The sequence below is a fragment of the Toxotes jaculatrix genome, chromosome 11 (assembly GCF_017976425.1).
Source record: "Toxotes jaculatrix isolate fToxJac2 chromosome 11, fToxJac2.pri, whole genome shotgun sequence".
NCBI classification, from domain to species: domain Eukaryota; kingdom Metazoa; phylum Chordata; class Actinopteri; family Toxotidae; genus Toxotes; species Toxotes jaculatrix.
The window spans coordinates 19,758,983-19,784,332 of record NC_054404.1 but is presented as its reverse complement, the minus strand read 5'-3'; the positions used below and the strand labels follow the sequence as shown (position 1 = coordinate 19,784,332).

Here is a 25,350-nt window from a genome sequence, read left to right as displayed (position 1 = left end):
GCGGCGCATGGATGATGCCGCGGAGGCTGTAGGGAGTTGTAGTTTCTCACTCTGCAGTGGCTGGTCAACAAATATGTAGCATATGTTCTTTCTTGGCTGCTGCGGCGAAGTATAAAGTTAATATCAATGTGTAAATATCAGTGTCAAAGATGATCCGTAGTTGAAGTTACAAGATGAAGCGACTCGTTAAAGGAGAAATAAAAATAGCGATGACTGACAGTAACATCTCTCTCTCTCTCTTTCTCGCTCTCTCTCTCAGGCGCATGCACTCACGCTCATGTTTTATATGACTGCAATAAATATTGAGTGTATATAAATTTACATTACTTACATCTATTCTGCTGAAATACTTGTTATGATATTATCATAAAAAAAACTTTAACACCCTAGGATAGACAAGAAGGGAAGGCGTGGACCATATACTCTGTCAAACAGAATCTAGCCTAGTTAAAAGGTCTTACCTCTGTTCTGTAGCCATATGTGCATCTTCATGTTGGCCGTGTCTTTAAGAAGCCGTGGTCCCCCCGGTTGGCATGTCTATTGAGAGTGGATTCAGAACATTAAATTAATGTTTTCAGCCATGAGAGGGGAGGGAGGCTTCACGAGACTACATTTCCCATGGCAGGGGACCGGTGCCCTTTGCGGTGCTGTCCTTGTTTTGATGACGCAGCCACGCACGGCCGTGCTATTTTGCGTTACCTCAGAGACGGCCAGTCAATGGAGTCAAGCGGTCACGCCAGTGCGATGAAATTAGTGACAAACAAGGCCGTAGCCGATATAAGGAGGATTTTTAGTTGAAATAGCGTATCTGTCGCAGATGAATGTTGTTTGGACTGTCATGACCGCGAAGCAGTAGTTTTAAGCTGAGCAACTGGCTCGTTTGCAGCTGACGCGCCGTGTCAACACAAAGGCCTATGCTGCTAGTTATTTCCTCCGAAAGCTAGCAAGTGGTTTAACGCCAAGCTCAGCTGCAGCAAATTAACAGGCGTGTCATTTTAATGTTTTATCCGTAACGCAGTTAATCTCCTCTACCAAGAAGACAGCATTTGAGTATCCTTTTTTTGTTTTGCTTCTCCACGATAATGGCGGAACAGGGTGCAGTGGTCATGCAGCAGAATTTGGACAGGTGAGTTCAAGTTTAAGGCTAACATGCTAATGGCAGCTACGTAGCTTTACGTAAAATCACTGAGGTTGACAGAAATGAGGAGGAGCGCAGTTATCTCTTGTCAAAATAATCAGCAGCACGTTGACATTAAAACACGTTTATTGTTTTATGCAAACGACTGACTTTAAACTCAGTTTTGAATGTCATTCACGCTAGCAGCATTTAGCATTTGCATTGTTGACAAAGGGTGTTCTCTATTGCTACTGTCCTTAAATGACACCGCATAAAGTCATCGTAATACCTGCACATCACTTTGGACGTATTCACATTAACGTTATTCGCGTACTTCTTTATAATTTAAATGAATCTAAATTAAAGGTCATAGTGTCAGTTAACTATTGACCCTTAGGTGAGGAGAAAGCTGTGCTCGGTAAGATTTCTGAAATTGTCACGTTCATAGCTAACAATCATTATGGCACAAAAAGAGTAAACTGTCTGCTTATCTTCTGCCAAAAAAGACACACTGAATACCGTTTTCATTGCAAGTTTACTTTTGTTCCTCTGGGTATGTACTATTAAGACACACTGCTTCATAGAATAGCCAAAACTTAAGTAACTCTTCAGTTACTTGATAAGCTGTCTGAACTGTGTGCACGAACAGAGGTTGTCGTAAAGGAGAGAAAATCATATTGAGCATACACTTAGAACAAAGCCAGAGTGGGCTTGCAGACACTTGAGCTGTATGAGAGAGGGGGTTCTAGCAGGTATTATCAACTGTCAATAGCAAGGATTGTGGAGAGACTTTAAGCTGAATGAGGGGAAAAAGAAAAGCAACAGAATGTTAATTGTGTACTGTGAATGTTGAGAAAAATCATTGCTCTCCACCACTTGCCTGATTTAGAACAAAAAAAAAAACTTGAAGGATCATGGCAATGACTTTGATGCAGCTCTACAAGTTGCAAGCATCAAGAGGGAAGAGTATGCATGATTAATAAGCATAGATGGAAGCAATGAAGAAAAGAAACTCCATCCAGAAACCTACAAGGCAAAGCTGTCATCGGGGAGAAAATTATGCGTAACAACCAACCCATTTTTGTATGGGTTTGACACTTAATCAAACGTGTTTAGGTTTGCTTCACACTGCCAAACTGTCATAGCTGTCCAATGCCTGTACTCAAAGTTACCGAGTTCCCTTTGAAGCCATTGGAAAGTATTGCAGTGGTAAATTTTGACATAAGAAGCTCAAACGTCTTCTTGACATAGAAATGTCTGTCAGCACTCTGGATAGACTAAAGTGTCATGACAGACTCATGGAGGGGAAATCCATTGTGAAGGGTGGGGAATTATTTTGAGCTTTAAACACATACAGTCCTACCCTCAGTACATGTCTGCAGGGATGTCAGGGGCACACAGTCAGCTACTCTGGAGCAGTACAAGGTCCTGAACCTTGCTGGTAGCTGCAGCCCGTCACTTTGGCAGTCACACAAGACATAAAATCCAGACACTGGTGCTTCAAATTCATGTCTATAAAACTGCCTATTTGTTTGTGATAGCCAGCAGCTAACCTCTCTTGGTGACAAGTTAAATTCACATTCAGCAAATTATTATTCTGCCTTTGTTTGGCCTCCTGTGTTTTTTTTGCAAGAGCATCAGTTCATGCTGTGAACAGCTGCAGAGCTGTTATCGGTTTGTGAAGAAGATTTTTGCTCATGCTGCTCTATAAAGAGATAGTGATGCACACAGGAAGAAACAGGTTATCTTACCTCAAGGTCATACGTATGTGGTGTCATGTAATATCACATCACACTGATCAGATTAGCAGTGCATTGTGTTTTGTGGTCATTTCACATCAACATGTGTCTCATCATGTTGTGACTAAACTAGCTTGGGTAGATACCGGGTCTGCATAAAGATTATAATAATAATAATAATAATAATAATAATGACTGTAGCTGTAAGGGCTCTTGGTTTTTCAGTCACAGATCCAGACTCTGCAGCTCTGGAGCCAGAAATATCTGCAGAGAGCAACAGGAGGAGAGAGAGAAAAGAGATGAGAAAGCACAAAACTATGGGAGAGAGAAGAAGCCAAGTTAGTAACAGGAATTAATGGGATATGAATACGTACAGATGGAGAGGAGGAGAGAGGAGTTTGGTGCACTATGGGAAGTCCCCCGGCTTTTCTTTTTTCTTTTTATTTTGTGAAAATAAGACAATTTATTTTTATTTAAGGTGAGGCGTTTTTTAGCACAGTGGCCACTATCAAAGTTTTACCAATTGGTTGCCTGAGGTGGATTTATTCTTCTGCCCGTCCTCCCTTTTCAACTCCAAATGCTTCCCCATAATAATCACGTGTTCCAATTGTATGGAGCCTCAGTAGATGCACTCCTTATGTTGGTTTTTCTGAAAAATAACAGCTGCAGTCGACCCCCTGCACCTCACACAATTCTGCAGTAATCACCTGTCCAGCCTCGTGCTTTGTCTGGGGTGAGTAAGGCCAGCTCCTCAAATAAAGCAGAAGTTATCTCAAGGAACACGTAAAACAAGTAAACAAAATAAAAATTAGTAAAAACTGTTCTGAATAATTTGATATGAATTTTTTTTCTCTTATCTGAACTTCATTTATGCATTAAGCCAAACAAGAATGGGCAATTTATAAAATTTCAAGTTTTACACCTCTAGTAAAACTGTTAGTAAGGCTGAATCTTGTAGTTTACCTATTAATTGCACTTCTTATTTATCATAATGCAGTTGTATAACAAGAGAAGTGAATCTGTGTGTTCAACTGTGTGTTGTTAAAATTAACCCATGTCTACCCCCCTTTATTCTGTATGTAATAATAAAACAGGGCTCTGTTTTTTAAGTGGGACAAAGCCGCGCTGGCTGCTTCCCAAGCGTTGTTGTGCTACATATGTGACCAGAATTTTCCATCGTCTCTGCGAGCGGTGCTGAGCGGATGCTGCAGCATTAGGTCCAAGCGCATTGGTTGTGCCGCTTCCCTCAAAATAGTCAGCAGCATTTAATAGCTTGTGCAGTGCGTGCTAAGAGGCATTTGTAGGAATTTGACACAGCACTTTCTGTCAATATTGAACTTTGGACTTTGAAACCATTTCCCAAGCACATGGTGGAGTGGCAGAAAGAAAAGAAGGGCATGTGAGCTTTGTGAAATGTGCTTTAGCTGCATGCTGTGGGTGTGTGGCAGAGGCAATAACCCTGACAGTGTTTGAGGAGCTGATAGCAGGAAGATGTATGTCATGTCCCCTTGCCCACGGTTGTGTACCCAGCCTCTATCGCTGACAAACATAAGGCCTCCACAGGCTCTTATCTGGCCCGCCACAAGCAGCCAGCTGCCCCTGCAATGCAGTGTTTCACAAATAGATGTAGGAGACACATTTCAATCCAGCCTGACCTTTTTATTGGCTCTCACACAACCCCCTTGTTTTATTCTTTTTCTTGTCTGCTTTTGTTGTCCAGATCACCGACCCTGTTGCTGTCGTATGAATGGGTATATAAATATGCACTGTACGTGTGTGTATGTGTAAGGGCTAATAATAATTGACAGAAGTCACAGTTAAACTCAGTATCCATGATTTGGTGCAGTTTTGGTACGGGGTGGTGTCACTGTTTACAGATTTGCTTTAATCCTGAGAAAGTGACATTTGCAGGTAACAGTACAAAACTTTGTTATAAAGTAGCCCGATGCTGTAATAGAGACGGGAGGCTCCTGTGTTAGTCGACTCAGTGGACAAACATTACTTACCTGTCAGTGCGCAACACAGACACACCTCCCTGTGCACCTCTCTGTCCCTGTTATTTTTGAAATGTCACAAACTGTAATATACTATAATGCTATATATATTCAGTAACTAGGACCCACATATTCTTTTATTGAGACTGTTAATAAGGTGGGGGCCTAACCTGGTAATTTTTGAAACTGTAGTTCACGCTGCTGTATTCAGTTGCACAGTTTTGTAAGGACACCCTGTTTTGTCCTGCTCCTGTGGAAAATAGCCAAGACTAGATAACTGACATCTTTTCGAGTCTGTGTGGCAACTGAAGCTCACCAGTCTATGTGCCAAAGACTCATTTAACCAGACGCCTACACAAGAAAATTAATCTTAGACACTGAGTAGTTGGATACTGTTCCGTTCCAGGGTGGCAGTCACCCTGGGTTGTTGTTTAAATGACATGTACAAGACTAGTTTGTGATTGAGTAGAAGCACTCAGACATGGAGGAGACCCCCCCAGGCCTTAACCTTCCTTTAAGATCTTTGTAGGCCTGAATCCGGTGCTCCTGTGCCCTGCCTTTGTGCTGAGGAGTCTCCAGTTTTCCCACAGTCACGTGACCTCTGCTAAGTGAAAGGCGCCTTTGTGAGGTGGCTTATGCGCTTCTTTATGAACGTGAGCCTGACTTGTGAGACGATGAGAAAGTAGCTATGTGGTCACACTCATCTTTGTACACAGTGTCAATCACACTCATCCTGTATTCCTGCAGAGCCCCCCCCCCCCCCTCCTGTGTCCATGTGCCTTCATGATACAGTTGTGCACTTCCTTGGATTGTCAAAATCCCATTGCCTCGCTATACAGGAAGGATCTGCAGTCCTTTGCTGCCGCTCATTCTTTTGATCCTTGCAGCTTGAAGGTTTTTCAAAATACCTGGCAAAATAAAAAAGGATAATAGACACCGCTACTCGCCTGCCCTTGAAGTTTCAAAGCAGTCTGTTAGCATTAGGTGGATTAAACCTCAGTGTAGAAACAGCAAAGCCCCACTTTAGGTTTCCTGTTTAACATGTAAATAAGTGGTTGAGACAGCAGGTCACCTTGCTTTAGTGAAGTTCAGGCAAATCACCATCATCAGATCTCATGTTCATGAAGGACATTTTGATGGAAACCTGCCAGACCTTGTCAGGCAGTATCAGGGACATTGTGCCAGGTGTGTCAGTGCCTGTCAATATTATGTGTCCGTAGGCCTGGGCTTCATTTTTTTTTCTTTTAGTATAAATATGCTGTAAATATGTGTTGTGAACACATTTTAGAACCACTGATATTTGCTCCACTTGTGTTTTTGTCATTAATTAAATCTGAGTTAGAGTTTTGTTACTGTCTATAGTTTTAAATTTATATATTTTCAAGCCAATTTCCGTGTCAACTTGCAAACGTAGTCTCTGTATGCAGGTGCAGGAGACTATGTACATGTGTGGTGTAGGCTTATCTTCCCGACTGTTCTGTAAAACAGGGTTGAGGCGACATTGAGCTAGAGATTAAAGTTTCGCACAGAGGATAGCATTTCTGTGCTGTTGTATTAGGTCCTGTCATGCCGTGGGGCTGGGTTACAGGAATGGGAGCCAGTGAATCTAAGGGAGCACTGGGTTTTGTTCTCCGCTGTCGTGCTCCTCTGGAGACATGTGTTCAGTGTTCTACTCAGCTACTCATCCTCACTTTGTATAGCTGTGTCAGTTTCAGTCTCTGTGCTGTCTTTTGGGATTTCTAGCCCCTCGGTGTAGGACATTGGAAATGGCCACAAGATGCATATGTTTCTCTTGTTAGCCTTTGCCAGCTTTGCAGTGCAAAAAAAAAAAACGTGTTATATGTAGTGTCAGACAGCTTTGAGTATGGTGCAGGTTCACATACCTGTCAGACACGAAGAGGAGGTAAGCAGTTACTGGAGTTTTGTGTGGCGAGCAGACAGAAGTGTGAATAGAGGCTGAATGTTTCTGTCAGACCTGGACTCACCATGTGTGCCCGCCCGGGCCCTTTAGCCGGCCATGTCACTTGAGCGCCTCGACCCAAAGGCTCCTCTCCTGCATCGTCATGTTTTATTCAGCATCAGGGGAGTATTGGAAAATCATCCTTTGCGAGCAGGCAGCAACCCGAGCAAATGATCCAAGCTGGCCATCCACCGTCTTTCACAGAGGACCCCTCTCTGCTCCCCTGTGGCCCTAGTAACAGAGCACACCTAGATCTCGGTACAATGATGACAGCAGGCCACAGATTTGACATCCATTATTCAGCTGCGGGAGCAGGAGGGTTGAAATGTACACGATGTACAATGGGGAGTCGCTGAGTCAGCTACTGAAAAGATGTTGAAGCAAATGTGGAAGTTCTTGTAGAGGTGGGAAGCCAGAAGACTTTGGATTGAAGTGACTGGAAAACCCACCAACCTCTCTCTAAAATGCGTTTGGTGAATTTTTATTTTTTAAATTTATTCCCCATAAGGCAGTTTGGGAGCAGGAAAGTGACAGAGTTCTCTATCACAGTGAGTCACAGTGGTTGTCACGACTCAAATGAACTGCCAACAAGGCACAGGTCGGTGGAACTGGATTTAAACCATCTCTTCAGAAAACCTGTGGGCGATATCACAGACATGCAGACACGCTGATGTCTTCCTGACAGGCTTCAGGGCAAGTCGAGATGTGAATGAAACAGGTGATTGATGTACCAGTACACTGGGACAGTGTAGAAAATAAAACTAGCAGAACAGTTTCAATCACAGGCAGTGGATAATTTAGGGAACTAATGGAGTACAGTTTTCCACCCGCATAATGATTGTCAGGAAACCCCGCTGAACTTTTCCATACTTAGAAATGCATTTAAGGGTTTTATGGGACTTTCTGCATTGTGGGAGCACATTTAGCTATTAGAGCTGTAGTTTATACCGCAGTGGGATATTTCTAATACTCCTAATGTGGTAAGGAACATTTCTTACTTCCTAGTTATTGTAAAAAGGCTGGAGGTTTCCTCCATTTCGGGCATACCTGATACCTCTTAAAAACAGGAACTAGAACACTAAACCGTAGATGTCTGTATTATCAGGTCAGACACAATCTACTAGCAGCTAGTTGTTGATTAGTTAGATGTTAGATGTAATAGCACATATGCCTTCACCTGAATAACACCCAAAATATACATAATCACAGCCTGAGAGGAAAAAAACAAGCAGCTCCATTACAGTCTGTCTCTCCGCATTGAATTTTTGCCAGGGGTTTATGGGAGGTGTGTGTGTAGACTAATCATTGTTTCATTCATCCATTGAAATGCCAGCTGTTCAAGGTTCAGTGTAATTATGAAAATGAGAACATAAATGTCACACACGGATAGCCGGGCTGCAACTGGGCTGAAGGCAGCAGTCAGTTTCTGGAGCAGCAGATCTCCTAGCAACAGGCTGGCCCCAGGCCCAGCTGAGTCTGAATGTGCTTTAAAGGAAAATCCTGACAATTTGGATTTTAGTTGGTTATTTTTCTCCATTTAAACAATTATCACACAAAAATTACACGTGCTCCTAGTTTTTACGAGAACCAACAGAACTCCTGAGTCATAGTTTGGGAGCTTAGTTGTGGTATAGTCATGGTTCGGTGTTGCTGATTTTCTTAAATCAATTATTCACATCTAACCTATGACTTTTTTTTGATTGGTCTATAGCAGCTAAAATAAGATTGTAACTGGTCTCGATTGTTGAAGTTAGCCACATGCAGTGAGACACAGGGGTGGCGAACCTTTCAGCCAGTCATTCTCTGCTGATTAATTATGGAAAAGCAATATAATGTCACAGCTGGAGATGTACTGGGGTAAGGTCAAGGAACTTGGGTATCAAATTACCTCCCAAATGTGCAGAGGAGGGTGAGGACGGGGGTCCAGTTAATTGGACGACAGCACAGCAGACAGGCCAAACATTCTAATGGATCCTTTCTTGTAAGTGAGGAGGCACAAGTTGGAGGAGTGGACTCCTCCTGCCTCGTACCTCTTTCCAAGTGGAAGAACAGTTGACTCAGAGGGACCTTCAGTGTGTGGGAGGAGAGGAAGGAGGATGTGTTGGGATACTTGTGGGCAGGAGGGGGGGTGTTAGATGGTTTGGCTAGGGGCCAGGACAAGGCATTTGTCTGGATGTCACCCAAAAGGGGAGACTGTGTCTCCTCAGTTTGTCTGCATCCTATCCCCCTCTGCTGTCCCTGCACATCCAAGCTGTGGCTCATCACAATATTGTGTTCACACACACAGGGATGCCCTGCTGAATTTAGGTTTAAGCAGCAGAGTGATTCATTCTCAAGGCAATGTCAGAAGGACGTAGCTCAGACTACAGGCAAAGCAAGAGCTCAGCCAAGAGAAGCAGTACACAGTGAAGGTATAGGTTTTCCCCCTTTAGCATACATTGGTCAAAGCAAGGTATTGATTTTATTAACAAGTGAAATCTGATGTTGTGATGTGATCTGAAGGCTTGTCCCTTTTGCCTTGTATCCAGGTATGAGGATGAAGGGCCTGTTTGATTGAGCTGGTGTGTGTATGTGCACTGAACACCTGTCAGATACACATGGCAAGCAGTCAGCATTACAGCTTGTTTACCTATAGGGTTTATGTATTGATCGTGGCTGATTTTATGCAGAGTCACTGGCCCAGAGTCATTGTGTGTGTGTGTCCCTTTGTGTTCCATCTAGGCCATTTAGTCTGGAGTCATTTCAGAGACTTTCATCACTGCGTCTATCACTCTTCTCAAAATGCTGAAAAATAGCCTCATCGACACTTTTTCTCTGAATAAACCCGATCTAAGCCCAAAGCTCTGATTCCTGTTTGAAGTGTGTGTGTGCTGCTGACTGCCTGCTTTTCACTCAAAGAACACATGAAAAGATTACATTAGTCTTGCTTGCTCTCTTTCACTCTCATCCGTCACACACACACACACAAACACAAACAGATGCTCACACACGTGTGCCACAATGACTTTACATAGTAATAGACTTTTCATTGTCCTCAAATGTGTAAGGATTTCAGTGTCACCCTGATACTCACCCACTCACCCCATTTGGCCTTTACTGAATGATTATGAACACTTTTAAATTAGTTCCCTTCAGTGCTATTTATTTCTGAAACATAGCCTGTGACTGAAATAGAATCTAGGGTCACGTGTAGTAGGCAGGTTTTTTTTACAGAGAGGCTCTGCCTTTCTGTAGGTGCCAGTGGACAGGCGGTCTGCTGCTTAGGTTTTGTTTTACTAGAACCAAAGGTATTTATCACACCACGATGATTTAGAAGCACTGTCTAATCTGTTCACATTATTCATTGTCGTCAGCTGTATTACAGCTGGTCTGTAAGTCTGCAAGTTTTTATTTTTTTCACACTCGAGAGACATAAACTGATGTAACTAGCAAAAATGTTAGATTTATTTTGAAATCTCCAACCTTTTCCCCACTTAGCGGTATGTGTGTGTATGCCTTCCACTATCTTCATCCCACCTGTGGGTGTGTGTGTGTTTGTTTTTAGGAGCTGCTGGGTGTGCTTCGCCACAGACGAGGATGACCGCACAGCGGAGTGGGTGCGTCCGTGTCACTGCCGCGGCTCCACCAAGTGGGTTCACCAGGCCTGCCTGCAGCGTTGGGTGGACGAAAAGCAGCGGGGCAACAGCACGGCACGCGTGGCCTGCCCACAATGCAACGCAGAATACCTCATCGTCTTTCCCAAACTGGGTGGGTTCATTACTGATCAGTAAGCAGGGCTGAAGGGCCTCAAGTTTCAGAGCAAGGTTCCTGGGCAGGCGGAAAACAATTACAAAACAGTTACCAAATGATGTGGGGACATATGTTCCTTCAGTTATATTTCTTAAGGCCAATTGTAGCTGCACATAGTTTTAGCTAGCTTCACAAAATTAATCTGAGAAAGTAATTGTTATAAATTCCGATCTTATAATATTTAGTGAGTGATGTACATATTGTATGAAGAGTGTGAAAAAGTTTGGTTGTCTGCTGGTTACCATTATAACAGTACAATATATAGAGAAAGTGCCATAACCTAACTCTTAAGTCTGAATTTAATTCGGTGTACTGTCAAAATGTCACGACAACTCTCATTTTCCACCAGCTGTCAACACTGAAGCAGCATTATAGAGCAAATTTCCATGTAAATAGCCCGCTGAAGCTCCTCTTTGAGGGCACTCTTAATAGCTGGTGCCTGTAACTGTACCCGAAGCTCTGAGAGCTATTCAGTTTGTCTTGCCTGAGTGCATGTTTATTTACTCCGGAGCCAGCATAAGTTCTGTGGCGATCTGGGTAAATATTTCCTTTCAGGCTGACGAGGAACAGAAGGGTGCTCACTTGTTCTACAGCCCGGCTCCTGGTTGATTGACCAGCAGCAGTTTAGAGAAGCAGCTGCCTCAATTATCCCAACATGTCAGAGTGACGAGGGCTTCGACTGTTCCCAAACACCAGCTATGACTCATCTAATGAATATACACCAAACGCTGCCATGCCTTTTAGGCCAGATACTGCTCACTTTTCCGTCCCTTTCTGTCTCAGATCCCGTCATACCTCTCTAAGACAACGACCGACTTGTCTTCATCCTTACACAGAATTTTGCAGAGACAGAAACATATTCCAGATGCAGCTGAAAGAATAATGCTGGTTTAATCCCAATGTTAAATTTTACCTGCCACATATGAAGACTTGGACATATTTAAGGTTAATAGTTCACACTTGTCACTTGGTTACCCATCAGCCACTGGGCCGCTGGCATTTCAACCTCAAAGAGAGAGAAGCTGCAATTTGAGACAGGAGCTGGCCTTAAGACAATGTTAGTCTGCAGGAGGCCTGGGCCGGCTGGTAAACAGGTTCATGTTTATTTATAGTGACCAAGGCTGCGCTGTCACTCACTTTGGTGCTATAAACAGAAGGTTTCAGCTCAGGTTCTTTAGACACTTCCTCCTCTTCCTTCTCAGTAAATAACCCTGTCCGTGTATGACTGTATTTCCCTCTGAGAGCTGATCATTGGCACTTGGCTGGTTGCTGGATATTTGCAAATGTGTCTGTCGGGCTTTTTTCCTTTTTGTATTTAAGGTCGTGTTAATTGGATCACAGGTCCCAGTTAGTGCTATATCAACCATTACATGCAGAAAAAAAGATGATATCCAATAGCACAGCCCAACAGGCCCCGATAACACATTTAAACGTGTTAAGTGATAATAAGTAATTAAGATATCGCAATTATTGGCCCACAGATTAAAAAAATCTTTGCAGCACATCACAAATAATGTCCTGCCAAATCAATGCGTGTCTGAGAGAGACGTTCCAAAACTAAGAAGACAGGGTTTGAGTTCACTGATAGTGTTTGAATCAGTTATAACCAAAAATATGCTGCATGTTCTCCGTCATGATGCCTACTGGAAGTGATTAAGATCTAGGACATTTCTAGGTCACAACAGAGAGTTGTATTAAAGCATTTATTCCCCTTTCCCAGAAGACACTGTGACATGTTACTGCAGTGAAAACACAGGTGTAAATAATGAAAGTAAAGATGCCATGTAGCTGCTTCAGTTTCAGGGTCCTGGTATTGTTCATGCTGGCTCACAGTCACACAGTCATGACTTACTGGGACACTCAAGTAGAATGGAGCCATTGTTAATATTCTTAGAAACACCAGTGCTTTTCTTATTGTTTTAAGTCAAGATGTTTGCTGTGAAAAGCCCTGCCGTGCAGTGCATCGAAAGTATCGAGGAGTCGTCCATAGGTTTGTTGTGTTTTTGACCACAGTCACTTGCATTTTCTCAGCTGAAGAAAAGGTTATGAACTTAAGTTGAAGTCACAGAAATAAGATTTGCTGTATTTAGAGTGAATGGGTTGGCGATGTAAACAGTTTGGGGTGTTTGTGTTGTAGGTGAAGAATAACTCTGTTGCTTCAGAATTCATCGATTTATACCACAGACGAAAGCACAGAGATGATGTGTAGTGATTCAGTCAAATTGCAGTAAAGCCATGCCTGACTGGTTGCCAAGCAACATGGTAAAAGGAAGTATGTATTGTAGACTGTATGGGAGCACATCTCTCAGGATTATGGATACACTGGGTCCCTAACAGTCTTACTGTGGTTTTATTAATCCGAACACATCTGTCGTCTATTTTATATTTTTTGAATTCCACTGAAATTATATATTTGCCAATTTAATTTTTAAATGTATTGCTTGTTTGATGTCTGTTCAGAAACAGATTAGAAGCTTTTTAGTAATAGTTTTCACACTGGAGCTAAACTGAATGTAAATTTATTCTATTTCAGTCCGAGAGAACTCATCTGACTTTTTTTTTTTTTTTCGGAGGGCATATACAAACATGTTTTATCTGATGTTAGAGTCTCACTCACGTGCTCGGGCTTCGAGTCGAGTTATGAATTGAGTGTAGCCTTTGAAGTCATGATTTAGACACATTGCATCAGTGTTTTCTCACAGTGTGCCACATCATTATGATGTCTTTGCGGTTAGTTATTCTTGGCCAGCTCTTATTTTTATAACAGCCAGCCATAAAAAGGACTCGTGGCCCAGACTTTAAAATGTATAACCTCAAGCTCATCAGCTCCTGATGCCCACTCCAAAGTTTGTGTTCTTTTGTCATGTGTGCGAATCCTCAAGTGGTTTGGCCAACAGCGATAGAGCATTGTGATGGATGGGCCAGTGGTTTATTTTGAAAGGGAATTTCCTCTTTACTGTGGCTGATCTACTGAGTGACGGCGCCCTCAGAGAATGATAGAGGAGGCTTCTGCCACCATCACTCTTCATTTATTGAGGCCTTTATATAAGCAACCAGAGGCTTGTGTTACCTTTGATTTGGTCGTGTGTAACTTTTTTTGGTTTCCCTTCAGTTTAGATGACAGATTGTCAGGATGTGTGGAAGGATGCCGCACATCTAACTGGAAAGTTTTTGGAGAGGAAACTTAAGTTTGCATTTTTAAGGGAGAGAAGTGTCTGGCAAAGCTTGTCTGGGATTCATTGGGATGTCTGTGCTGAGTGAAGTAGGATTTGTTTATTGAGGTCTAAATCTGGAAGGTAGAGCAGCTGTGGAGGGGAGATGTATTCCAGAGAGAATTATGAGAATGCTAACTTTTTTAAAAACACTTTCTATAAATAAAGATAGAAGAATAGTAGTAGAAGAAGCTTTAGTTTGTTGATTTAAATGTCTAACTCACTACTTTAGCTGGGCCTGGTTAAGTCCTCTACCCTAACCGTTTTCTGTGGCAGGTAACCTACCATTTGGAAATTTGGAAAATCATTCTCGTTTTTATTTCAGCAGTAAAACTATAACAATAGTTGAAGTCAAGTGTTTTCTAACTGCAGTGTTCTGGTGACAAAAAAGGTCAATTTCCTTTGTAGCAGCTGAATGTCATTGAACGTATCTGAGCAGGAAGTGGAGCAGTGCTGTGTTAAATGCACAGAGCCTGTGGAGTTTACCTGAGAGGCATTCGTCCCACCACAGGCAAAAGTGTCTTTTTCCTAATCCCATTAGCAAGTGTCAGACAGAGGTGGTGAGGGAGCTGTGCAGGGACGCTGGATGTGTCTGGGAGAGAGGAGCAGGGGGCGAAACTGGGTCACGGGAGGAGCCGACGGAACAGCTCATCAAAGGCGATGGAGGAGATGAGTGGAGAGACGCCGTGGAAATCACAGCTGTCCTCCAGTGTTTCTCTGTGACTTAAACATCACATTCACACTTCATTAGAGCTCTGCTCAGTGACAGTCACATCTCTAGATATAATTATAAACAGGATGTGCCGCAGACGCAGATCCGATGACTCCGATGGTTACTCAGACAGCAGACAGGCACTTCAAGGGTTTTTACTATATCTTGTTTTATACTTGATGAATAATAAAACTTTTTCTAATAAATGCAGAAGAGAAAATTTCCCTGTGTCTTAGCTGAGATTGTATTTGTACCATCTGAGGAGATTCAGTCTCTAGCTGCAGGATATGCTGAGCATTAGTGCGCTTCAAAGTCAGCAGGAGGAGTACAGCATTGTCTGTTTTGCTGCATCATTGCTGCAGTGTCCCTTTCCCATTTTTTATTCCAGCCGTGCTTTCTTTATTATGGCTCTACAGACATTTATGATTTACATGTTGTTCAGAGCCAGTGGCTGTCCTGTCTTTGTCATAAATCACAGATACGTATTTACCTTCTAAATATAATTTCACTGGCTTGGCTTCACAAGCTTTAATTAGCCCTTTGTATAATAGCAGTTTCACAGCTTGGTGACGACACTGTGATGACAGCTCTCAGCTTGGGTGACAGTGGTAAAGCTGTGGACAGGTAGAGACAGGGAGCACTGTTGTGAAGCAGCCACAGAAGTTATTTTCTCAGGGTTGCTGCTGAGGCCAGCTCATTTCTACAGGTTTGACAGCCATTACTCACGTTCTGCTCCCAGGGTGGGACCCCTGCCAGCCACCAGATCAGATGGAGGTTGATTCGGAGCCACAGATCACCTTTTCTATTAACCTAGGTTTTGATTGTTTTCTCTGACGTATGGCACAGGAGAGAAAGAACGCAGGAACACTGCAGACCTCAAAGAGCTGGGTAGCTATATGCTTTTCTGGCCGTGTTCCCACCAGCACCTGCTGCAAAGCCGAAGCCAGACTCTCATGCTAATTTGGCTGGCAATATAAGTCTGAGGACGGTGTGTCCTTGCTGCTCCTTCTTTACGGACTCTGTGCCTAGAGAGTGTAAACAAGCCAGCTGGAACAGCGTGCCAGCGTGCGAGTCCACCAGCGAAGAACTGCACTTACACTTTTCCCCTCTTTCCTTTCCTTTCCTCCCCTCCCTTCTTTTTAATTATCTTAATTATGGAATCTGCTGCCAGTGGCTGAAATGAATTGCTCAGCTCTCCGTCCTGCCAGTGGCCATTAAGGGGCGACCCAGTTCTCTCCAGCTGCGCTGTCGTAATGCTTAGGCAGGGAGAAAGCGGAAGAGATTCCAACGCTGTCATCAAAATATGCCATATTAATGTGCTCAGGCACCGCAAGATCAATCTGGTCTGCAAACACAGGTGCAGTAAAAAAAAGGGAGCTCTGGAAGGCTTCAAAGGGCTGGCAGCAGACAAGAGCGAGCCGCTGTGTTTATAACTACTTTAGAAATAAAAGTGTGATATTTCCGTGGTGAGTTAAGTAGCTTTAAAAGTGCCAAATGCTTCTTGCTTGCTTTGGGTTCCTTCCTCAACAAGTTGGCCAGAGCAGTGCTGTCCAAGGAGAGCGACCCTTAGCATGGGCGGCTTAAAATGATCTAAACTCAAAGCCTTTATAGAGCGAATGTACTCAGCTGTAGAAATAGGTGTCCAGCTAACAGTGGCTGAATTGTATACAACTTGTGGCTAGTACTTATGGGTAACAGCCCCAAGGTGGCCCGCCTGTACAAACAGCCTGATAAAGTCTGTCTTATGTTCAAACTGTAAAAACACAAAACCCCAAAATAACCACGGAGCCTCAGAATTATTTTAGAAAGCTGCTGCTCTTTATACACGTGATGTGTAGGCTAATGTTGTAGTCAGAGATGGTACAGTTGGGTCTCACCGCTGTGGTTTCCTCTGCAGGCTTATGAAAACGTATCTGCTGAGGTGTTTGAGTCTATCCACACCTTTCTGTACATGATGGCTTGGAGATGGCTCGGCACCTCTGCCATTAATCCCTCCTGCCAGCAGCCTATAACCAACTGCAGCTCGATCGTCCTTAGCTTAAGTGATGGCAGCTTTCTGTGCTACAAGGTCGACATGTTTTTTTTTTGTTTTGTTTTGTTTTTTTAACTTGTTGTACCTTGCAGCGTAAAGGAACAGGATAATATATTTATCAATCCAATGCTGACATGGCCAGTAGGGAAAATGTTCTTGAACCAAGTCCTGCTTTCACAATGACCCATGACTCAGCACTGACAAAATGCTTCACATCTTTATTTCTCAACTGGACAAGATGTGTCAAAATCTCTATTTTAAAATGAGGTGATTATGACTGTCGCCTCCCAAGAGACAAGCATGTTTGTCAGAGAGCCTGCTGCTCTTTGGATCACTATACTATATATTATAAATATGTGAGACTGTTTCTCTGGATAATAATCCATCATCAAATGTATGAAGGAAAAATGTTTTCACAGCTCAAACTGAACACACACTGTCAGGTTATATTTAGAATAATGACGTCAGTTACTACTGAAGTTAGTATTTCTTACATAGAGATTCTGTGTGACCAAATATTTACACCCACTAACTGTCCGCTGTAACAGTTGTGTAGCTGGGAAGTGAAGCAGCTGCTGAAACTAACATCAGCTTGATAACATCAGATGATGATATTCAGAGAGAAGAGTTACAATATACAATACCTCTAAAACAGATTTTTGGAAGTTGCAGTATTGTGTGCTACGGTTACTTCCTGTTTAAATCGGTCTCTGTTGTTGTGTGGTCATCACTACAGATGTTTACTAGCAACCAATCTACACATTACGAAAGTCTTTATATGCTGAGACATTTCTTAAGTTTTAATGGTGCAACTTCAGTTGTTACTAACAATTTAGAACTGTACACGTAGACTTAGACGTGGATTTCTAAATCTCTTGTTCCACCCAGTCCTGGAGAGCATGTTTACTCTCGCTTGTCAGAAGTTGTTCGAAAGCCCCTGAAAACCTGGCGTCAGATCTCTGTAGCTTTTTCTGTGAACTTAAATTATTCATAAATAAGGCTAACTAGCTTCCTGCTGTACTTACAGTACCTAAAAGTGTGTTACCTCCAAGGCCAAGAAGCATTTCCTTAACTAACCACTTTATTCTGTTTTGTATATTTCAAGGATTATATCAAACAAATATTAAATATATTATTATCAAACAGTAACTGAGGGTCGCAGAGCTTCGTGATTGGTCAGTTACAGAAATTTCTCATGAGACACACCCCGAACTGTTCCTACTTTGGTTTAGCATTTTGTGTAGACGTAGCACAACACTGAATATAGTAAGAATGTTTTAAAGAAAATAGGTTTTTGGGGCCTTCAAACCGAGACTTCTCTGAGCTGTGGATCTCATCTTACAGCTACAGAGTTTACAGAGTTCGACTGCAACACATCCAGGCCTCAGTGCTGTGCTCTGTGCCTGGTCCCTCTGGAAGCATCTCCACCCAACTCTCCTCCCACTGACTCCCGGGCAAGTTATTAATAGGATGTGGATGGGTCTGTCTGAGTGAGGAAATCAGGTTGCCTTCCTGTAAATATTGCATGATTTCCCTAGAGTCAGCCTGGAATGCCAGAGAGGAGGACGATGCAGAGAATTTTCTCCTGTTTTTTTTCTTCTTCTTCTTCGGGTTAGGTGTTGCTCTCGATGTCAGACAGGGACATAAAGTTTGGCCCTCAGATTAATCCTTATTACATGCCTGTTGGGAATCAGCCCAGCTATTTTTAACTTAGGTGGAACCTGCCTGAGAGGCTCCTCCCTGGTCTGTCAATACAACACAAGGTGTGCACCATACCTGACATGCTTCAGGCTTTGGTAAAGCCTCGAGGAAGAAACTTTGCTTTCACGTGACTGCATTGTTTTCATTTTTTGGAAAGGCCGTCTGATCACATGGAGTTTATTTAGCGTGAGCTTCCTTGTGCCTTGACTCGTTTTACTTCATGTTACTTTACTTTTTGTTGTTTTAACACAGTAGATGAGGCTGTAGACAGAGAATGAAACTCTGTGGTTACAGGTCACAGGGCTGGTTTAATACCTGTCACCTGACACCAGCTCGACTTTTTACATGAAGAATGAAGGCTGGTGCCTCTCTTTTTGTAGATGGAAGACAGAAATGTGTTGAAGTTTGCATTTAAGTGGTTGTTTGTACAGAGTCTCATGAGCCCTGCTGTACAAACACTGTTCATTGGCTGATTGTCTGGTTTATTTCCCACAATACCTCACACTTGGCTTCAGTATCATCTCAGAAACAGGCCTAAAGAGTGGTTTTTCTTAGTTTTTATTACTTTCTACACTGTAGATTCATACTGAAGACATCATGAAAACATGACAGCTGTGCACACTCTTGGCATTTGACGTGTATTTTGGTGAGTTACTGTCAGGACAGGATCCACAGGTCGTGACTGTAGCTGTCGGTGTAGTTCACTGTCACAGGCGTCCTCCCTCAGTGCTGACTCTTAATGTCTGATGTTTTCCTCCACCAGGTCCCGTGGTCTACGTGCTGGACTTGGCCGACCGGCTCATCTCCAAGGCCGGACCCTTCGCGGCCGCCGGCATCATGGTGGGCTCCATCTACTGGACTGCCGTCACCTACGGAGCCGTCACCGTCATGCAGGTTGGACCCGTGATCCCTCCTGAGAGCTTTTGGTTTATAATAGGCCTTTTCAGTCTGGTTAAATGAAATCACAGTTCACTCAAAGCTAGTTCTACAGCTCGTGCATGTGTTTCTGTTTAGAAGTTACAGATTATAAAACTGCAAATAAAGTGCATGTGGTTTGATAAAGTCGCGGTTGGATAACAGTCGTCTTTCTGTGCTCCTCCACTGCTCCGTCCTTCCTGATATTTGAGTAAAAATCTACCCGTTTCACTTCTGTGCTGTAGTTTTCCATTCAGATTGTGCTCTCTGCTGTCCAGGTGGTGGGCCATAAGGAGGGCCTGGATGTTATGGAGCGGGCCGACCCTCTGTTCCTGCTCATTGGCCTGCCCACCATCCCTGTCATGCTGATCCTCGGCAAGATGATCCGCTGGGAGGATTATGTCCTGCGTCTCTGGAGGAAGTATTCTAACAAACTGCAGATCCTCAACAGCATCTTCCCAGGTCAGGACACACACTCAGACAGTGTTCATACAACCAGAAGGTGGTGTTCTTCTTTTTAACCTTTTATTTAAATAAAACAAAATGCTCAGATGATTATTTCAGTCCATTTTCTGTTGTGTTTATGCTCCAGGTTCTTGCTTTGAATGTTGGCCAAATTTGGACAGATATTCAAACCCAAACCACAAATTAGCTAACATTTCCAAAGCAGCATCTTTATCATGACACCATGAATCCATCTAAGAAGCAGAGGTTGTGTCAGACAGTGAGTTTAAAAAGCATCACCGCCGCTGTTTCTGCGCATCCCTGCAGGGATCGGCTGCCCGGTTCCTCGGATCCCCGCCGAGGCCAGCCCCCTGGCAGACCACGTGTCGGCCACGCGGATCCTGTGCGGCGCCCTGGTCTTCCCCACCATCGCCACCATCGTGGGGAAGCTCATGTTCAGCAGCGTCAACTCCAACCTGCAGAGGACCATCCTGGTGGGTGCAGCAACACATCACTCTGGAATTATTCATTTATTATTTCAGATTTACTGTAAATCGGAGGTTGAGATTAATGGCAGCCAAAAACATATAAAACACAATATAGAGTAAAAAGTTATAAAGAGATCCACTGCTCAACATGAAGTACTGAAGTAAAGGATCTGAATACTTGCTCCTATAAACCAACAGAGAAACCAGACTAGCAGAGAGAGGTGACTTCCACACTCAGCCACAGTTTGCCACAGGTCAGCTGGATTCTTCCTCAGACTTCAGGGCTGCGTCTGCTCATCAAAAAATCATCTCGGAGATTTGAAGGAATTTTTCACACCTTCTTTTTCACTGAAACTGCACTGTAATGTCAACTTTGACCTCACACGGCGAATAAGTCCAGTGAACCTGCTCATAGCTGGACAGGAAACAACCAGGAATGTTTCCCGTCTGTCATGTGTGAGTCAGAGTGGAGGGACAAACCGTTTTAATCTGAATGCTTTTTGTTTTGTTTTCTACAGGGAGGTATCGCCTTCGTGGCCATCAAGGGAGCTTTTAAGGTGTACTTCAAACAGCAGCAGTACCTGAGGCAAGCCCACCGCAAGATCCTCAACTTCCCCGAGCAGGAGGAGGCCTGAGGCAGCGGCGGCGCCGCCGTCTGGAGGGAGGACGGCCGGACGAACCACACACACACCTCTGCTGAAGGAGAGGGAGGGGGGAGGGAGGAGGAAGAGGAGGAGGAGATGAACAGGTCAGTCAGACCCTGAGCAGGAAGTGCCGGTGACCCAGACTTAGGATCAGTGCCACCCTCATTTACCCACGCCTCACCCCTCTCACCTCCTCGGGAGCCGACATTCAGTGAAAGGATCCCCACCACCGCCACTACACGCTGTTTTTAATGTTCTGACGCTTTCGTTAGGTGAGGACGGACAAGAGATGTGGACACAGACCGGAGCATGTGTTTGCAGTTACACACATTCACACACCACCACCACATCTGTTTCCCGAGAACTCGCGCAGGGTGGATGTGTTTCACCGATCACATAACTAATACTTATTGTAAACTTAACTGTGTTTTAAAGAAAGAAAGAAAATGTGGAGCTCGTGTAATTATAAAGTTTTATAATATTAATAAATGATTGTTTTATAATGTTTATTTTGCAGATTTGCAGATGCGTCCCCTTTGCCGGTGTCAGGGGGTTTATATTGAATGAGGAATGTTTAGTGTCTGGAATGTATTAATGATAAAACAATAAAATGTGTTTAACAGTTGTGAATAATGATGCAGTGCATTAACCACAGCCAGGAAGAAAAAGCTACACCAACACACTGACCACAGATCAGAAGTTAAAGTACAGGTGTGTGTTTTAGACCCTGCGATTTATTTTGTTTTGTTTTGGGTTTTCTCTCACATGCCTCGGCAGTGTTCACATCATCTGTAGCTTTATCTCCATTTAAAAAGAAACACTCTTCTTATGTGGTGTGTTTTTTAAAGCTCCGTCGCCCATCGCAGTGCTCCGGGTTTGTCCGAGCTCCTGCAGCCTGTTGCCATGAGACCGTCTCCACCAGCTGTGTGGATGTTTCTGTCCCTTTCAGAGCTGTTGGCGGTGACGGGACTGGAAAGCAATTTTTCGTTTAAAAGCTTGGGGTGATTCGCACGTGGCGTTCGATGCAGCACTTTTCACCAGGAGATGTGAAAGTACGAGAACACTTCTGTTGGGACTTTTTCTCTGTCTGGCTTTTATTTAAGATCCACTTCCTGTTTTCTTTTCCTCTTCCACCACGTGACGATCGGCCTGTGGACTGTGGCTCGGTGCAGACATGGGTGAAACTTGGACAGTGGCAGTTTAAAGTCAGCCAGAGGAGCAGCTGGCTCTTTGGCCCAGGCTCCTGTGGAAATTAAAGGGTCAGTTCACCCAAATGACAAGCCATGTTTTCTCTCTTAATACCAGTGGTACATAACCATGCAGGTAGTTGTTTGGATTTTTGATTTCTGCTTCCACCTCGACGCTATGGAGATGAATCACAGACCATATAGAGAGGCAGCCTTTCTAATATTATAAGTGCTGATGTGGTAGCAAAACCTGGACAAATAAAACAAAAAAATCCTGGATCTGCTTTAAAGAGTGAAAACAGGGCTTTATTAAATTTCAGTGAACTGACCCTTTGACATAGCACTACATGATACTTTAAAAATCACTGGGAGCATAATGTGATGATCGTGTTTATACTTTTATGTGGCAAACTGTTGCCAGTTTGTTCTGCTGTTTTCTGCCCCTCAGGAAACAGGAGACCCTGCAGTATGTGACTTCCTGTGCAGAGGCCTGACGTACAGCGGACCCTTCGGAATATTTAACCTGCACATGTTAAACTGTGCCTGCTTTACAGATGTCCTCCTGCCATCTGCGACCCACAGCTTCCCCCAAGCACACTCACTGTCAAGTCTCCGCTCTGCCAAACGAGACGTTTAAGTGTGAACTGTGTTGTACAGACGTTGCTTCAGAGTTGAGAGTTAAATGGTATCAGTTCTGTGAATAAATGTATTTTTCCAAACGCTGGAGCGCACGTGTTGTGATTGTGGCGAAAGGAAAACGCTGCGTCAGAGACACCGACCTGCTTCCACTCAACGGTTTATTCATTAGAAACACACAGGAGACAAAGAGAGACCTCCAAACGTCAGCACTCTGGTATCATCGGCCCATGAACCCGACCACTCACAGCCCCGGGTTGCCAAAGACAGTCAGGACTCGAAGAAAGGAAAAATAAAATAAAAAGCTTGGGATTTTCTAAATGTAAACCAATCACTGGGTACTTCACAGGGTAAACAGTGCACGGCCCGTCAAAGCCTGATATGTAATGTTGCTAGTTTCTTCTGAACACTGCGTGAAAGCGGCTTGGTCGCTGCCCCCAGATGCTGTCGAGCTACTGCCTGTGGGAGTGGTGGACTACCTAAGGCTGCTGCTGGTTGTCTTTGGGTTTTAACCACACGGGCATAGAGCCTTTTAACACTAGCAGTTTATGATGGAAGGGGCTGTGGTTCGTAAATTAAAAAAAAAAAAAAAACTGACAGGGTTTTGATTTGACAGAGTAAAATGCTGGAAAACATTGAAGAAGCTTTGGATACAGCACAATCATACAGGTACAGCCACCCCTCCCCTCCTCCTACACCTTTCTAACCTGAAATCACTCTTCGTATCTGTGCAGCATGGGGTGAGCGTGAGCGATGACGTAGACCTGAGAGCAGGTATGATGAGGGGGGGGGGGGGGGGGGGGGGTAAATCTGGGTTAGCACCTGAGAGCAGGTCATGCTCGTTCACTGACATCGCTATCCAACACACCACCGGCCAGTCAGAACGGACACGGCCCCTTTGGGCCTGGAGCCTGGGATCCAGTGTGGATCCAGCTGCCGGAGCTGCATCTCCACATCGTTACGTTTATTGCTTTGAGAGAGAGAAGTGCATATATTCAGAAAGAAATCCAGACCGGAGCTTTTCTCTAGCCCCCATTTAGACATCAACATGTAAGAGAAAAAGACTTTAAAAAAAAAAAAAAAAAAAATTTAAAAAGAAGGGGAGGGGTCAGATCCTGCAGGATTATGTCCCCGGATCAAACCAGGAGCAGCTTCAGTGCAGCCAGTTACAGAGTAACTGATGCACGAGCTGCAGGACGTCTCACATGCAGACACAGTTTCCACAGAGCAAAACAGAATGGGGGGGGGGGGGGAGTAAAATAAATAAATAAAATGCTGTTTGTCTCTGCAGCCAGTATTTCCTTTGAGTTTTACAAAAAAGTAAGCCAGAGAGAACGAAGTTAGTGAAGTGAACAAAGCACTACCGTGGATGACAGATAAAAGTGTTTTGTATTTTAATCATTCACTGATAAAATTGAATGTAAAAAAAAAAACAGCATGGAGGTAACCCCTGAGATGTGTGAATCACATACTACTGCAAAATGCAATAAAAACTATTTTCACGGGCACGGTTCTCTGTGATTAGCAATTTAAAACAGCTGTTCAAAGGGTCCCAACATTTTACCAGTTTGAGAGCAAAAGGGGGGAAAAAAAAAGAAAATTCCAAAGCTGAAAGGATTAAAACCGTAATTATAAGGCAGATATTCTTCTGAAATGCATCAATCTGAATAAAATGTTCCATTTGGCCGAGTGCGTATTTTTTGTGATAACGTTTTTTCGGGAGAGTCGCGGTGCCTCCGACAGTTACACAGCAAACATACCAGTCCGACGAAGAAAATAGAAAACACAAGACCTTCATGGAGCTACTGTTGCTCACCTCTACAGCCCCCTCCCCACTTCATCACAATAAACCCGCAATCCATTCTGAAAGCAGCATGTCTGAATAATTCAAATAAAACGCCTCCTAACGCAAAGCTTCAGGATACTTGAACTCATTTAAAGGGATCTGGCCCTTGTCTTTTTTTTTTTCTTTTTTTTTTTAAAGGTTGCTTCTATTTCCTCTACAACAGCCTACTCAGTATTGTGATGCGTGTGAGCGTCGCATCTCCTCTCAGAGACGTGAACACGAGGTGAGTCTGGTGTGACCTCTATCGTTATCGCATCTATGTTGACAACCACGGCTAAACGTTGTGATTCAAACAACACGCATTTTGTTTCCAATCATCTCCTCTAGTGGCTCCAGCCTGCCACACGTGCACGCACACACACACACACACACACACACGCACGCAAATACACACACACACGCGCTCGTGCAGGCTCAGTCGGATGAAAGTGTTCCTGACGGGAGGAGGGGAGGGGTGTAGGTGGGGGGAAAACAGAGCGGGGTCCCTCGCGGCCCTCCCCTCCCCGGTGCTTCCCCCCCTCCCGTGCTGCTGCAGCGTGTCGAGCCGCCGGCCTCGCTCACAGTTTGGCAGCCATGAAGTTGATGTGAGGCTTGACCAGGGGGAACAGAGGCAGGCTCCTCTTGAACTCCGTCATGTCCTGGACCAACGTGGGCTGAGGAAAAACAAGAGGCGGCAGGTGAGACCACGTCTACGTGTCATTCTGTTACATAATCAACAGGAGCAGATTAACAGATAAAACCAGAGTTATTGTATATTCACCTCCCTGTCCCCCCGTCTGTAGCACTCAGCCCCAAACAAGCTGGTTCCAAATCAAAACATAAATCTGCAGCTCATAATATAAGTAAAAAAGAGGCTGAAGAATTTCCTGCATCAGCTGGTCACTGCGGTTTTTAAACCAACAGGAGTAAACAGTGCATTTGTTCAAGACTATTT

At 43.8% G+C, this 25,350-nt stretch overlaps 2 protein-coding genes across 3 annotated transcripts in view; one reads left to right on the top strand and one right to left on the bottom strand.

The window, feature by feature from the left end:
* The first annotated feature begins 705 nt into the window (after window positions 1-705).
* Window positions 706-23,271, top strand: march5 (membrane-associated ring finger (C3HC4) 5). Its single transcript, XM_041049234.1, has 6 exons — window positions 706-1,126; window positions 10,355-10,557; window positions 19,020-19,150; window positions 19,450-19,633; window positions 19,943-20,109; window positions 20,622-23,271. Exons 1-6 carry the CDS (start codon window positions 1,083-1,085, stop codon window positions 20,736-20,738), a joined length of 846 nt encoding a protein of 281 aa, XP_040905168.1. The 5' UTR covers window positions 706-1,082; the 3' UTR covers window positions 20,739-23,271.
* ide (insulin-degrading enzyme) overlaps window positions 22,713-25,350 on the bottom strand; it is a 26,924-nt gene continuing 24,286 nt past the window's right edge. For both annotated transcript variants that reach the window (XM_041049232.1, XM_041049233.1), the window contains exon 25: window positions 22,713-25,069. In XM_041049232.1, coding sequence (XP_040905166.1) covers window positions 24,974-25,069 — 96 coding nt within the window. In that variant the 3' untranslated portion in view covers window positions 22,713-24,973. The remainder of the gene's footprint in view (window positions 25,070-25,350) is intronic.